This window comes from Oncorhynchus kisutch, linkage group LG5, assembly GCF_002021735.2.
Source record: "Oncorhynchus kisutch isolate 150728-3 linkage group LG5, Okis_V2, whole genome shotgun sequence".
NCBI classification, from domain to species: domain Eukaryota; kingdom Metazoa; phylum Chordata; class Actinopteri; order Salmoniformes; family Salmonidae; genus Oncorhynchus; species Oncorhynchus kisutch.
This window is the reverse complement of record NC_034178.2, coordinates 14810756-14826033: the sequence shown is the minus strand read 5'-3', so window position 1 is coordinate 14826033 and position 15278 is coordinate 14810756. Positions and strand designations below refer to the sequence as shown.

Sequence of the window (15278 nt, the reverse complement as noted above, 5' to 3'; positions counted from 1 at the left end):
ATCCATACAGTACGTTGCATAACTGTTCTCGAAACGGTTCCCTCCCTCCATCTCAGCTGCTGATTGGTTTTATAAGCGGGCTTGTCAGACGTCACAACGGGGGTTACTGTTGTGCTAGGTAGCTAGCCTGAGTAATACCAGGCGCCGTTTTATATATATAATTTTTTTTCCCCAACTCGAGTTTTCTATTTCTACTATTTGGCTAATGTTGGATAGACCAGCATGGATTTCGACGAATTGTTTAGTGAACGAGCATTTCAGTTTTCTGACTTTCAGGAGTTTACGGTAAGTTAGCCTATCATGGCGAGTGACGCTAGCTGAGTTGGCTAGTTTAGGTGGTTAAATATGACCGCAAACGGGTTGATGTGACCTATTTGTCAATAATCGCATTTTAAATATGCATACCAGGTTAAACAAAACATGTTGTATGCCTTATAATTGAACATCAAAACACGGCAAGGTTAACGCTTACTGGACAGTATTGTACTAGCTCACGCGTTTAACGAAGCTAACCAGCCTGCTAACGTTAGCTACATGTGATTGTGGCTGTTCTGGATTTAGGTGACAACTCGTGAAGTTGAAGCGAACGTTAACCTCGTAGAACGGTAGCCAGCAAATACAGTAGGATAACCGACTATAAGAGGCAATTTGTGGGATTGCTAACTTATTCCAACCGTGTTGACATGACTTGGTTGTGTAAAGTTGGCTAACTTGACGTTAGCTAGCTAACATTATTTTAGGTTCGTTTTTGTCATGTCGGCCCTTCGCTCAATGATTCACTTTGCTCTCTGATCTGCCTTCACAGTTTCTTCCTGGACATCAGAAACTGTCAGAGAGAGTGCGGAAGCGATTGTACTATGGCCTGGAGCAAGACGGGTCTCCAGATTCCCTTTCCTGTCCTGTTACAGGTTAGCTATTCTGTCTGTCAGGTTATGTCCTGTCCGCGTGTGACTGTGTTGTGAATTTGATTGATTTGATTCTTATGTTCGGAAAATGATTTCTAGATATTGCTGTGGAACTCCTTCAGAAATCTGCCCCGAGCCCAATTCGAAAACTGCACAAGAAATATGCTGCTCATGTCGCGAGGTATGTTGTCAGTGAGTGTTGACACTTGTTATCCTTTCTGGGCGTGTAATGGTCTCCATAACTTAATGCAGGTGGTCTGATTTTCAGGGAGGCGTGCATCTCTCCATGTGCCATGATGTTGGCCCTGGTCTACATCGAAAGGCTACGACACAGGAACCCCGAATACCTGCAAAAGATCTCCTCCTCGGACCTCTTCCTTATCTCCATGGTATGTGGGCCAAAGTTTGGATGCGTCTGAAATGGCACCCTATTCCCTTTTGTAGTGTACTGCTTATGACCAGACCCAAGATCTGCATTTCACTGTTTGTCTACACCTGTTGTTTACGAAAGCATGTGACACCATTTTTTAAAATTAATTGGAATGGGTGCCATTTGTGACTCACCGGTTGTCCCGCCAGAATTAGGCAAAGGCTATTTAGCCCATGTGATAAGTATTAGGTCATCTCACCAGAATTAGGCCATGGCTATGCATGTGATGGGGACAGTACAGCTTGTTATGAACATGGGTGTCTGTAATTGCTGGGCATGTATGTCCCAGACCCATATACTACACCCAATTCTTGTTCAATTTAGAATTTCCCGCAGCCACCCGCAATGTGTTTTTAGACCAGGGGTAGACGTAAGAGTGTGTCTGGGAAAGCATCCTGTCATGTTATCAAATCACATTTTACTCGTCACGCACAGTTTACAGCAGGTACAGAAGATGCAGCAAAAAATGCTTATGTGACAATGCAGTACATCAGTCAATAACAATGTTCAAGTCAAAAAATAAAAAGTAATAGAATTAATCAGATGGAACCTCCTGTGTAGTATGTGTGAGGAGATGGATGCAAACACAACTTGCTTTCTATGACATATGGACTGATCTTAACCTCCTTTCCTCCAGATGGTTGCCAGCAAGTATTTGTACGACGAAGGGGAGGATGAGGAGGTGTTCAACGACGAGTGGGGGGCAGCTGGGAAACTGGACGTCCAGACTGTCAACACCCTGGAGATGAATTTCCTCGACGCCATTGTAAGTTATACGTAGTATTACATACTACACCACAGGCCCAGAAACTTGTGGTCCTACTCAGAGCCATACAGTGCCTTGCGAAAGTATTCAGCCCCCTTGAACTTTGCGACCTTTTGCCACATTTCAGGCTTCAAACATAAAGATCTATAACTGTATTTTTTTGTGAAGAATCAACAAGTGGGACACAATCATGAAGTGGAACGACATTTATTGGATATTTCAAACTTTTTTAACAAATCAAAAAACTGAAATTGGGCGTGCAAAATTATTCAGCCCCTTTACTTTCAGTGCAGCAAACTCTCTCTAGTTCAGTGAGGATCTCTGAATGATCCAATGTTGACCTAAATGATAAATACAATCCACCTGTATGTAAACTGAAATGGAAGGAGTATCAGACCACTGCAAATCTACCAAGACCTGGCCGTCCCTCTAAACTTTCAGCTCATACAAGGAGAAGACTGATCAGAGATGCAGCCAAGAGGCCCATGATCACTCTGGATGAACTGCAGAGATCTACAGCTGAGGTGGGAGACTCTGTCCATAGGACAACAATCAGTCGTATATTGCACAAATCTGGCCTTTATGGAAGAGTGGCAAGAAGAAAGCCATTTCTTAAAGATATCCATAAAAAGTGTTGTTTAGAGTTTGCCACAAGCCACCTGGGAAACACACCAAACATGTGGAAGAAGGTGCTCTGGTCAGATGAAACCAAAATTGAACTTTTTGGCAACAATGCAAAACGTTATGTTTGGTGTAAAAGCAGCACAGCCCATCACCCTGAACACACCATCCCCACTGTCAAACATGGTGGTGGCAGCATCATGGTTTGGGCCTGCTTTTCTTCAGCAGGGACAGGGAAGATGGTTAAAATTGATGGGAAGATGGATGGAGCCAAATACAGGACCATTCTGGAAGAACCTGAAGGAGTCTGCAAAAGACCTGATACTGGGACGGAGATTTGTCTTCCAACAAGACAATGATCCAAAACATTAAGCAAAATCTACAATGGAATGGTTCAAAAATAAACATATCCAGGTGTTAGAATGGCCAAGTCAAAGTCCAGACCTGAATCCAATCGAGAATCTGTGGAAAGAACTGAAATCTGCTGTTCACAAATGCTCTCCATCCAACCTCACTGAGCTCGAGCTGTTTTGCAAGGAGGAATGGGAAAACATTTCAGTCTCTCGATGTGCAAAACTGATAGAGACATACCCCAAGCGACTTACAGCTGTAATCGCAGCAAAAGGTGGCGCTACAAAGTATTAACTTAAGGGGGCTGAATAATTTTGCACGCCCAATTTTTCAGTTTTTGATTTGTTAAAAGTTTGAAATATCCAATAAATGTCGTTCCACTTCATGATTGTGTCCCACTTGTTGTTGATTCTTCACACAAAAAATATAGTTTTATATCTTTATGTTTGAAGCCTGAAATGTGGCAAAAGGTCGCAAAGTTCAAGGGGGCCGAATACTTTCGCAAGGCACTGTATATTTAATAGTGGTGTGTGGGTCAACTGTTAGTTGAGGGTCAACTGTTAGTCCGTCCGTCCGTCCCCCCCCTGGCAGAACACTTTTTTTGACAGAAGGTGCAGGATTATTTTTATTTTTTTGCCTGATTTTAGATATGTTTCTGCTAAAAAATTCTGACATTTTGGTAGGCTTTTTTTAGCCATCTTGTCTATAATTAGATACATGCAGCTTCTCTTCTGTCATTGTTTCCCTAGAAGACTAAATAAACCCTTGCTCACCAGAATAATGTCATAAATCGATAGAAGGAATGCTTCAAATTAGTTGACATTGGTAAAAATGTTCTGTTGTCTCTGCTTCTTTAATGGAGCAAAGACGTTCAGGAACCGGGAGAAAATATTTTCTGTGTAAATTTCCAAATAGCATCAGTGTGACTGACTGGTTGTAAGGAAGTAGGAAGCTGTGAAAATGACAAAGATAAAGATAGCACCTCTACAGAAGATATATAACTGCGCATTCACTTTCTCTCAAGATGCTGAAAGAAAGAAATCATATTTCTCATCCTTTTCGAGTCAAAATGTTTCCTACATTTGGTGTATCATTTTATTGCAAGAAATGCTCAATTCTGCTGGAGTTAATATTAAGGCTGTGTGAGAGGTTATAAACCTAAAGTCTGTTTCCATTTAACCCATCTGAACAGTAGGCTACAGTTCCCTTGAAGTGTCATATTTGAAAGTGTAGCGCCTCACAATCATCACGCATAACATAGCCGGCTATCATCCTCTTTTACCACTTCACCAAATCTTTTCCAAACATTACTTTTCTTTCTATTCTTTATTTTCAACTCTCCATTTCATAGCTTTTCTCTTATTGAATTTAACTCGACATTGTCACTTTTTCTGCCTGGCCCCTTCCCAAAAGCATTTTACGATTGGGGTGTATGCGGGGGGGTGTGACTTTGAAAGTTTCTTCAAGTGCAGTTCAAAAAACCATCAAGCGCTATGATGAAACTGGCTCTCATGAGGACTGCCACAAGAAAGGAAGACCCAGAGTTACCTCTGCTGCAGAGGATAAGTTCATTAGAGTTAGAGTAACAGACACATCTCAACATCAGCAGACCTTCATGGTCAAATTGCTGCAAAGAAACCACTACTAAAGGACACCAATATGAAGAGACTTGCTTGGGCCAAGAAACACGAGCAATTGACATTAGACCGGTGGAAATCTGTCCTTTGGTCTGATGAGTTCAAACTGTGTCTTTTTGAGAAGCAGAGTAGGTGAACGGATGATCTCTGCATGTGTGAATCCCACCGTGAAGCATTTAGGAGGTGTGGAGGTGCATTGCTGGTGACACTCAGTGATTTATTTAGAATTCAAGGCACACTTGACCAGCATGGCTCCCACAGCATTCTGCAGCAATCCCATCTGGTTTGCGCTTAGTGGGACTATCATTTGTTTTTCAACAGGACAATTGCCCAACACACCTCCAGGCTGTGTAAGGACTATTTGACGAAGAACGGAGAGTGCTGCATCAGATGACCTGGCCTCCACAATCCCCTGACATCAACCCAATTTGAGATGGTTTCAGTTGAGTTGGACCACAGAGTGACGGAAAAGCAGCCAACAAGTATTCAGCATACAATATGTAGGAACTCCTTCAAGACTGTTGGAAAAGCATTCCTCATGAAGCTGGTTGAGAGAATGCCAAGAGTGCGCAAAGCTGTCAAGGCAAAGGGTGGCTACTTTGAAGAATCTCAAATATAGAATATATTTTGATTTGTTTAACACTTTATGTTTTCTACATGTGGTGTTTTGATGTCTTTGCTATTATTCTACAATGTCAAAAATGGTACAAATAAACAAAACACAACCTTTGAATGAGTAGGCGTGTCCAAACTCTTCAAGTTAACTAAGGGGTAAAACTCTGGGAAGTTGAGTGGAGTTCGCTCTCGTGCTTCTCTGCGCAAGCTGCGCACCCCCCCCACTCCCCCTGTCATCCACACAATATTTCATGACCCTAGACCCACCCGCCTGCTGTTATAACCACAGGGACTGTAGTTTGTGTCAACCCGCCCATCACTAATTTTTAAATCCCATTGTACTGTATTTGTATGGCCATAATTTACAATCTGACAGCTGCTCTCACTTCTGTGTTTCAGGAGTGGAGCCTCTTCACTGAGCCCGGGGACTACTTTGGCATACTGAATCAACTCGAAACCAGGTTTGTGGTTCTTGTTTTCACAGATAGTTTTTCATGCTAGTGCAGGTTTCCCCAACGGTTGCCCTGCGAGCCGAATTTGGCCCGTGGGTCATTTTTATTTGGCCACCTAAGTTTGTTGTTGAACGTAAAAACACCAGCAAAATATTTCCATGCGTTTTTAATTCTGTAACTCTGTTCCAAAGTATTCCTATGCATAATAGAGATACAGTATATGTGATCGTATACAAATGTATGCCAGATTTGAAATGATTGTTTTAGTCAAATATTTTATCTGTTTGGGCTTCTTGTAAAAAAAAAAACAAATTGGCCTGTGTGTCAGGGTGGGTGTGTGACTCCTAATGCATTAGAAACACAAGAAGCTATGAAGGGTTGGGAATGTCATAGAGACTTCTATTTTTGTAGGCCCTGTGATTTTTTTTCAGAGAATAACTAAATTAGTAGTGTCAAGTTCTTGTGGTAATTTGCCTGGCATAGGGACTGTAGATCTGATACAGAGCTAACTGCTAGTTCAAACAAAGGGTGGGTTGTGTGTGTCACATGCGCGTAGTCATTTGTTTGCCAGACTCTGTTCTACGTCCATCTCTCTCTCTGTGTTTGCATAGAGTGTGTGTATTAACTCAGGCCTGTTGTGACTCCAGTATTGCAGAGAAGCAGGGGATGAAGCGAGGCTGGTTCACCTACACCGACCTCTGTGTGCTACTGGAGCAGGCGGCGTGGCGACAGGCTCTGACAGCCATCTACCTGCACTTTGCCAAGGTGAGGAAGGGCAGGGGCAGTGGGGTGCACTGAAGGACTGAGTTGTGGGTCATGCTCAGTATGGGCACACTGTAGCAGAACATTTTGAACTAGAAAATAGCATTTCTTATTTGACACGTTCAGGTAGTATGTTTTTTTTTTTTCCTGTTTTGTGCCGAATGGACACGACGCTAGTCTCAAACTCACCTGAAAGTAACATGTCAATGTCATGGAAATTCTTACACAGGGACACTCAAAGTCAATCTTAAATGAATCATTGTTTGTCAGCGCGCTGGAGAGTTTCCATCAAACTTAATGCACCATAGTGAACATCTGTCAGAAGCTCTGCTGAGGCAGTCTCAGCAGTTGTCTTATATACGGATATACACAGACAACTTATATTTGCATAAGTAATTCAATACTGGGTCATACATGTGACCAATACCTCGCAAGGCTTCTTCTCTCTAAGCTGGGACCTTGAAACTGAATTATCTTTTGTTTTCAAAACAAGGTTTGAGCCTACTGACAAATTGTAGATACTGATAAGTGAGGAAATTGGTTATTAGAACAGCACATGAATAGAACACAGAAATTAGTTATAAGAAAAGCACAAGTATAACATCGCATCAATTTCCGAAAACTGCAAATTGCAGAAACCCACGTAGACTGTGTTGATTGAAAGAAGCAACACTTTTGAAAGTAGTCAGTTTGGGGGGGAAAGGAAAAACATAATGAAAGAAATCTACTAAATCCACGTCCTCACCTCTCTCCAGGTGACCTGCATGCTGGGGCTGGTGTATCTGACCAGTGTCGCGGGCCTTATCGCCACCAGCCTCCCCAGGAGCAGCCAGCCCCTGGCCCCAGTCCGCCAAGTCCACCTGCTGAGCTCCAGCCTCTCTCCACCACCACTAGGCCTGCTCCCAGTCCCAGAGACCACCAGTCCAGCATCCGACCTCCCTCGCTGCTGCGTCTTGGGCAACGACAGTCACAACCGCCGGCCTGGCACTCTGCACACCCACGACGACCACAACCACGGCTCGCCAACCTCCTCCCAGACCTCTATACTGTGTCTATGGGGCTCTATCCTCACTTCGCTAAGCCACACTGACCCCCACCCCCAGCCTGACACTGAACCAGCCTTGTCCACCTCCTCTCTGCACTGCCCCGGCTGCCAGGTTACAGTGGGGAGCCTCCCTCCTGGCTCCATCCAGTGCGGCGCACAGAACACCTCTGCTCCGCTACTAGAGCCTGGACACCCTGGCCACCCGGCAGCACCGTGGCTGGCCCCTGCCCCCCTCCTCTACGGAGCTGCCCCGATGCTCCTGGACTCCCGTCTGACTGGCATGGCACAGCTCCGTGTCGGACCCTGCTGCCCACAGTTCATGCTGCCCATCGAGAAAGCCCCATCTCTCCTCATGCCCAGCTAGATGCAGACGGACAAAACAAGCCACTATCGTTACCCTTCAATGACGCCGGACTCCAAATGAAACCAGCTGGTTTTTCAGAATGCATCCGTTGCAGTGAAAGGAAAGTGACATTTTGTTTTGTATGTGCTTTTGTTTGTTGCATATACTGTCTAAATTTGAGATGAGGGCCCATAAAGGTGAGTAGCACATTTTGTACAGTGGTTTTCCAGCTGAATTGGTGTAAATAAGTAAGATGAACTCATAACAGCGTGAGATCTGAGTTCTGTGCTCAGGCACTTATCTTTTCAAATTTTTATTTTTCAAAGGTTGGATCACGCAGCTTTTCAATGGGTGTTTCTAGAAGGTGTGTACATGGCAAACTAATATTTCATGTTTGGTTTAAAAATACACAAAAATATGTCTAAGCATGACTACCGTACTCACACAGCGTTTGTTACTACCTAATCTTTAGCCTTGGGTACCAGATTTGTTCGTGGAATGATGGAACAAACAGACTGGTACCCAGGCTACCTACACTTTACCTATGTTTGAAAATGGGGGGGGGGGGAATGTGGGGGTTGGGCTAAGTCATGTTGTTAGATGGAAGAGTTCAGTTTTGATGTGACATCATAGCCATTTGAGAATGTTGAGAAAGTAAGTTGTCTCCACAAAAGCAAGGCTGCTTTCTAAGTCAGTACTGTAGTGCTTTAAGAAGGGAGTCAATTTAGCCTGGTGCCAGATCTTTTTGTGCTCTTGCAAACTCTTGCTCTCCTTGTCAAGCCAAACATTGCATGACAATGAGCGAGTGACTAGGAGTTGGATTGATGGCACAAACAGACTTACACTCAAGCTAGAGACAACTAGCTTGCCTACATTTGATTTGCCATGGAGTCTTTGGGTCATTATTTTTCTCAGTTATTGCAGTTATTTTTAACATATTTATGCTTTTTTGGGGGTTTGTTAATAATAACTAGACCAGCAAAGCCACAGATGGCTACTGGTCCCTGCACTGAACAACAGTAGAGATTCATTTATTTTTATTATTCCCGTGGGGGGGGGGGGGACGACGACATTAAATTCATATCTCAGTATGGCTGCCCCTCAAGTCTTGTTCATTAGGGCACATCATAGCGAAATGCTTTAAACCGCTTTGCAACAGTAAACGAACATTTGTTTCTGAACATGACCCTGAACTCTGATAGCACTGGGTGAGATGCAACTCTGAGAGTGTAGCTTTTTTTTCAATTTTTTTTTCAAGTAACTATTTATTTTACCATGACAGAATGCAGTGGCGCTCTCTGATTTCATGGTTTTCCAACAGAATGCCACCCAACTGAAATAGGTCATAACCATAAGCGTTTTGAATACGATGGCGCTTGACATCAAACATGATTGTTTTGGAAATGTATCTAATGATTGCAATTTTCATCCAATAACCTTTTCATGGAAACCTAACATCCTCATATGGGTGAGTTGTATTGTGCAAAACACAAATTTTCATTAAAACATTATTATTATTTTTTTAAGATCTGTTTTTCAATTTTTTTCAATTAATTAGTATCCCTCTTTAACATACCCATTTGGTTGGGGAGACCTGACCAACAGTAAAAGTCACTCATACACCATTTTGTCTTCTCTTCCTGCTCAAAAATGGAAAATGTCTTCTTTCTGCATAGAAATAGAATTCCTCGAATGGGGATATCCATTCTTGAATGGGGATGTAAATTCTAAGTCATACTGTTTCTATGTGTCTCATCTTGGGAAAACAGTTAGCACTTCTCATATTTTTCTACTCAAGATAAATTCCCTAGCAAGAAACTATGATTATTTCAACATTTGACTTGGTTTTACATAGACACGTTTCTAAATAAAACCTTTTTCAAATCGGCCTGAGATTTTGAAGCATGAAATCCTTGAATTTTGTAAACAATGTACAAAACATTCAATGTGTAGAAATCTGTAATAAAATGTTTGACCCTTAAAAGGTTTGGTTTTCATTTGTCATTTATGTCTGTATTGCTGTTCACGTGGTCCACTTTGACAGACTGTATGTAATGTGAGTTGTCAACATTGTGAGATGAATAGCTTAGTCTTGGCACGCGCACACACACACCCTAGAAAGCAATATGCCATTTGAGCTCACATCTAGGGAACTGCAAAGGCGCTGATCTGCATGTGTGGTGTCAAGCAAGGCGACATTAACCTGGTCACAGATTTGTTTGGGCTATCTTACCAATTCACACAGTCTTTGTCAAAACTGCACAAACAGATCTGGGACCAGGCTAAGGCACTGTCACCTAAGCCATCAGCTTTTGGAATCTCAATTGTATTTCTTTCATTCCTCACTTCTTCGTCTCCTCAAATGCAGTGGAGTAGAATATATGGCGTTCCTGCCCTGTGGGCTGTATTCACAAAGCAATTCAGAGAAGGACTGCTAATCAAGGATCAGGTTTCACCTCTTATTGTCATCTAAATGCTAAGGACCCTGGGACTAAACACCTCCCTCTGCAACTGGATCCTGGACTTCCTGACGGGACGCCCCCAGGTGGTAAAGGTAGGTAACAACACATCCGTCACGCTGATCCTCAACACGGGCCCCTTGGGTGCGTGTTCAATCCCCTCTACTCCCTGTTCACTCACGACTGCATGGACCGAGCACGACCCCATTCTCATCATCGGGGCTGTAGTAGAGCAGGTTGAGAGCTTCAAGTTCCTTGGTGTCCACATCACCAACAAACTGTCCTGGTCCAAACACACCAAGACAGTTGTGAAGAGGGCACGATAAAGCCCTCTCAGGAGACTGAAAAGATTCGGCATGGGTCCTCAGATCCTCAAAAGGTTCTACAGCGGCACCATCGAGAGCATGACATGACTGACTGGTTGCATCACTGCCAGGTATGGTAACTGCTTGGCCTCTGACCGCAATGCACTACAGAGGGTAGTGCGTACAGCCTAGTACATCACTGGGGCCAAGCTTCCTGCCATCCAGGACCTCTATACCAGGCGGTGTTGGAGGAAGGCCCTAAAAATGCCACCCTAATCATAGACTGTTCTCTCTGCTACCACACGGAAAGCGGTACTGGAACGCCAAGTCTATGTCCAAAAGGCTTCTTAACAGCTTCTACCCCCAAGCCATAAAACTCCTGAACAACTAATCAAATGGCTTCCCAGACCCCTCTTACTCTGCTGCTTCTCTCTGTTTATTATCTATGCATAGTCACTTTAACTCCTACATATTACATCAATTTGCTCGACTAACCGGTGTCCCCGCACATTGACTCTGTACCGGTACCCCTTTTATGTAGCCTCGCTATTATTTTACTGCTGCCCTTTAATTATTATTTGTTACTTTTATTTTCTATTTTTTTACTTATCTATTTTTTACCTTACACTTATTTTTCTTAAACTTCTTAAAGCATTGGCTGGTTAAGGGCTTGGTAAGAAAACATTTCACTGTAAGGTTGTATTCGGTGCATGTGACAGACGATTTGATTTGATTTTAAAAGGCTAAACTTGATCCTAGATCAGCCCTCCTACTCTGAGACTCTTTGTGAACGTGAGCCCCAATCTTCTCCAATGTGTTCTGAGAAGGAGAGTGCATGTGAGGAATCAAGGAAACACAATAAAAATGCCATTTTCCCAGCAACAACTTTGCACAACATAGTGTACTTCACCTCATTTCCTTTCATTGCTGCTGTCCTCAAGCTTGTGCAAATAATGAACAAGACAATGCCAATGGGAACGGGAAGCCATTACACCTGAATCAAAACAGTCAACATCGTTGCACCCATCACCAGAGTCATGGCACATCTTTCGAAACACTGCAGCACCTCTATTGCATTATACTTAGGGCACATATCCATATCACAACACAACACGTCATTTTGACTGCTGTGCCTCATGTAGTCCTAGTCTGCGTGAGCATTTCTGACACTGCTTCTGTGCTAAATATCAGATCAGTTACAATGCCTGGAAAAATGTTTTACACAACTCGGGAACCACATCAACAACACACTGTAATCGGCCCAAAATCCGAAACAGAAGAGACAGAAACTATGCAGAATATGTCAGAGAGGAATGTACCCACCCCTCTTCTATCTGCGCCTCTCCCCTCACCCCCGCCCCCATCCCCTTGGCCCTCTGCATACCACTTGAGACTCCTGCTCCTAATATAGACCCAACTGGTTTGTGGGATAGGCAGGGGGAGAGGAGCCTGCGTGTAGCAGGACCTAGCGTTTTGTTGTTGGGTGCGTAGTGCCCAACTCTTTCATGAAGAAAAGACATAAGGCAGGTAGGTCATGGAACAGTTGGCTGGATTTGTGTTTGAGAAGTGTGTGTAGGACTGAAACATGTAGGACTACCAAGAATAAAGCTGTGGTAAAAAAAGTCTATTGGATTGTAAAAACAGCGTTTTTGGTTTAGAGCTTAGTTCACCTTGATCCTGAGTGTTTTTCCCTCGAAGGTTCATTCCAGCAGATTTTAGAGCACTATTATCAAGGTGTTATGGAGTGATTCAGGTTGTTGTTCACCTCCCCATAACTTCAGAGGCCGATGCTGAGATGTACATGAAGTTCATGAAAAGTCATTGCTGCTATGAGACCATTCCAACCGGTCATATTTGACACAACACTACAAGTAAGAGTCCAATGTCCTGTAACTCACTTGTATGTTGAAACTGAACAATACAGAATAAGGGGGAGAAAGAAGAAGAAGGAAAACGAGTCCAGGGTCATGTTCAATAGGGCACATCGCAGCAAAACGTTTTACAACAGGTTACAGGAAACCAAGAATCGGTGTTCTTATTGGAGAAATTCACGTAATGCCTCCCCGTTTTAGAACATATTCTTCCTGCTGAACTCAACACAGATATTTAATCCCCCTCCACGTCCCAAGGGAAAGGTCATGGTCCCTTTTGTTATGACATTTCAAGTCCTCTTTCCTGTAACCACAGCTACAATTATAGCAGTTTTCCCTTTTCCCTGCAGCAATATTTTATGTGCGGCCCCCTCATTCCTGCTGTCCTAAAACATGTCCATGTCCATGCCAATAGTGATAAGAGCTCTCTCTCTCTCTCTCTCTCTATTGTCCTAACAGTTATCCCGACTATAACAGATTTCATCAACATTCTCCATCAATACTACAGGTCCCCATTGGTGTGTATTTTAACCAAATGCAAGTCAATATCCCAGGCATAAGAATGTTTCACATTTCATGTCCAAATCATCCCAATGTGTCTGAAATGGATTGTGTAGCTCAATAAACGTGCTTTAAGATGATTTGGACATGAAAAATGCTAATAACGGGGATATTGACCAGCATTGATTTTTTGACCAAAATTCTTAAATGTTAGCCTTTGGTGACAGTGACCAGGTAAACAAAACCAAAGCATGGATTGCTGTCTTGCCTTGTCCATAAATTGCTTAAAGGGTAAGGAAACCCTTTTGTAATTTGGGTGGACTATCCCTTTAAGCCTTGACCATCCTCTCCCCATACTGTCCTCATCCTGTCCCCATCCTCTCCCAATCGTGCCCTCCATCCTCTCTCCATCCTGTCCCTATCTTACCCCCCATCCTGCCCCATTGCTCTCTCCATCCTCTCCTCCCCCTTTCCACTCCTCATCCTGTTCCCATCCTTTCCCCTCAGGTCCATCGGCTGGTCCTGGTGGACAAAGAGGACGTGTGTGCAGGGAGATCATCTCTCTCTCCGACCTGCTCCAGGCCGTGGTGTTAACCCCGGCAGGTAATGACACCCTTTTAGCCTCAAAACACCTGTGGGAGTCAGGACCTCTTGCCCTACCTCCATCTTCCACCGCCTCTAGCCCCACCTCCCCGGCCCAGGTAGGTACACTCTTTTTCTCTCCTCCCCCCAATCCCCCCCAGCTCACTGACTGGCTGTCAGACACGCTTCTTTGACCCCCCCCCCCCCCCCCCAACAGCTGCTGCTGCTATACGTTGCCCCCTGTTTCTCTGAGCTTCAGCCACGTATCAACCCCGAAGCACCAACATGCAAGTGGGCACACACGCACATGCACACACACACACACACATGCACACACAGAAAGGGTGATGATGACCTCTGACCTATCGTTCCCTGCTTGCCTGATGCATGGGGTGAAGGATAAATCCAATGATGTTCAGAAGGAGTGGAATCTTGAAGATTCCAAGCCTTTGTGGTTGACATTCTATGGACTAGCTGTAGCTTAAAGTTACAGTATGGCACTAGAGGAATGTGGTGATGTATCTGCATAAAGATGTGATGATATCCAATTTGAACTGCGTGCCAAATGGCACCCTATCCCGTCTAGTGTAGTGTACTACTTTTGACCATTGTCCATAGGGCTCAGGTTGAAAAGTTTAAAAAAAATATCTTGGCTTGTGCAAGCCGGAACGGCTCATAGGAGCACGAGCCTATCTCCTGTTTCTGTAGTGTGAGGCAGCTTGATAGACAAGTACATCCCCTGGACAGGACTCTAGTCTATCTCAGGTCAGTAGTGCACCTATAGGTAATAGGGTGCCATTTGGGATGCAACCGTGTTGTACATTTGCATCTCTCAGATTGGTTTGTGTCTATGGCAAGGATCTGTATGGAGCGTATTATCTACATTTATGCTGATATAATGCACACAACCTTTTTTTAATCATATGCTTTGGTTATAATCATTCTAATAATATATATATAATCTCCACTGTTGTTTTTTTCTTTTCCAGAGATTTCAAGCAAATCAAACTGAGATCACTAGAGAACAATGTGAAGTGGATGAAAAGGGAGACCGTTTTCAAAATGTCATCGTACTGCTGTGGAGAGAAACATAATCTGCAACAATCAACTGTATCAGTTGAGTTCAATAAAACACAATTGTCCTTAGTTGCATTTTTATCAAATTGATGATGTAAGTTTGTGTTGCGCTGAATATGTGCTTTATTAAACATGTTCTAATCAATTTTACTTGTTTTTTTATAATGGACTTGCACAATGGATTTCACTGTTTTATGTAAGCTTTTCAGGGTAAGAAGTGGAGAAAGAAATATAAATTGTATTTTATGAAACAGTGGATAGCAGTATCCAATTTATCCAGCAGATGTCAGTAAATAGCTATTGTTTTCGCGAAACCAAGAGGGTAGTAAACAAGGAAGCACGTGACATGCTGAGCCTGTAAACTGTGTGTCCACTAGATAGCATAGCTACAAAGTCAAAAATGGCTGCATAGTAAGAATGAATGAAAAACACATTTTTCGTTTTGGTCTTAAATTAAGGTTAGGCATAAGATTACCAGGGTGGTTGGGGTTAAGTTTAAAATCACATTTGAAGAAGAGCGATAGTAGAAATGGGCCTGGTTTCTGACTTTGTGGCT

At 43.3% G+C, this 15278-nt stretch overlaps 1 protein-coding gene across 1 annotated transcript; it reads left to right on the top strand.

The window, feature by feature from the left end:
- Window positions 1-8: 8 nt before the first annotated feature.
- Window positions 9-9911, top strand: cnppd1 (cyclin Pas1/PHO80 domain containing 1). Its single transcript, XM_020482695.2, has 8 exons — window positions 9-285; window positions 806-908; window positions 1005-1086; window positions 1174-1294; window positions 1973-2101; window positions 5725-5786; window positions 6425-6542; window positions 7295-9911. The coding sequence occupies exons 1-8, from the start codon at window positions 223-225 to the stop codon at window positions 7946-7948; spliced, it is 1332 nt and encodes a 443-aa protein (XP_020338284.1). The 5' UTR covers window positions 9-222; the 3' UTR covers window positions 7949-9911.
- The last annotated feature ends 5367 nt before the right edge of the window (window positions 9912-15278 follow it).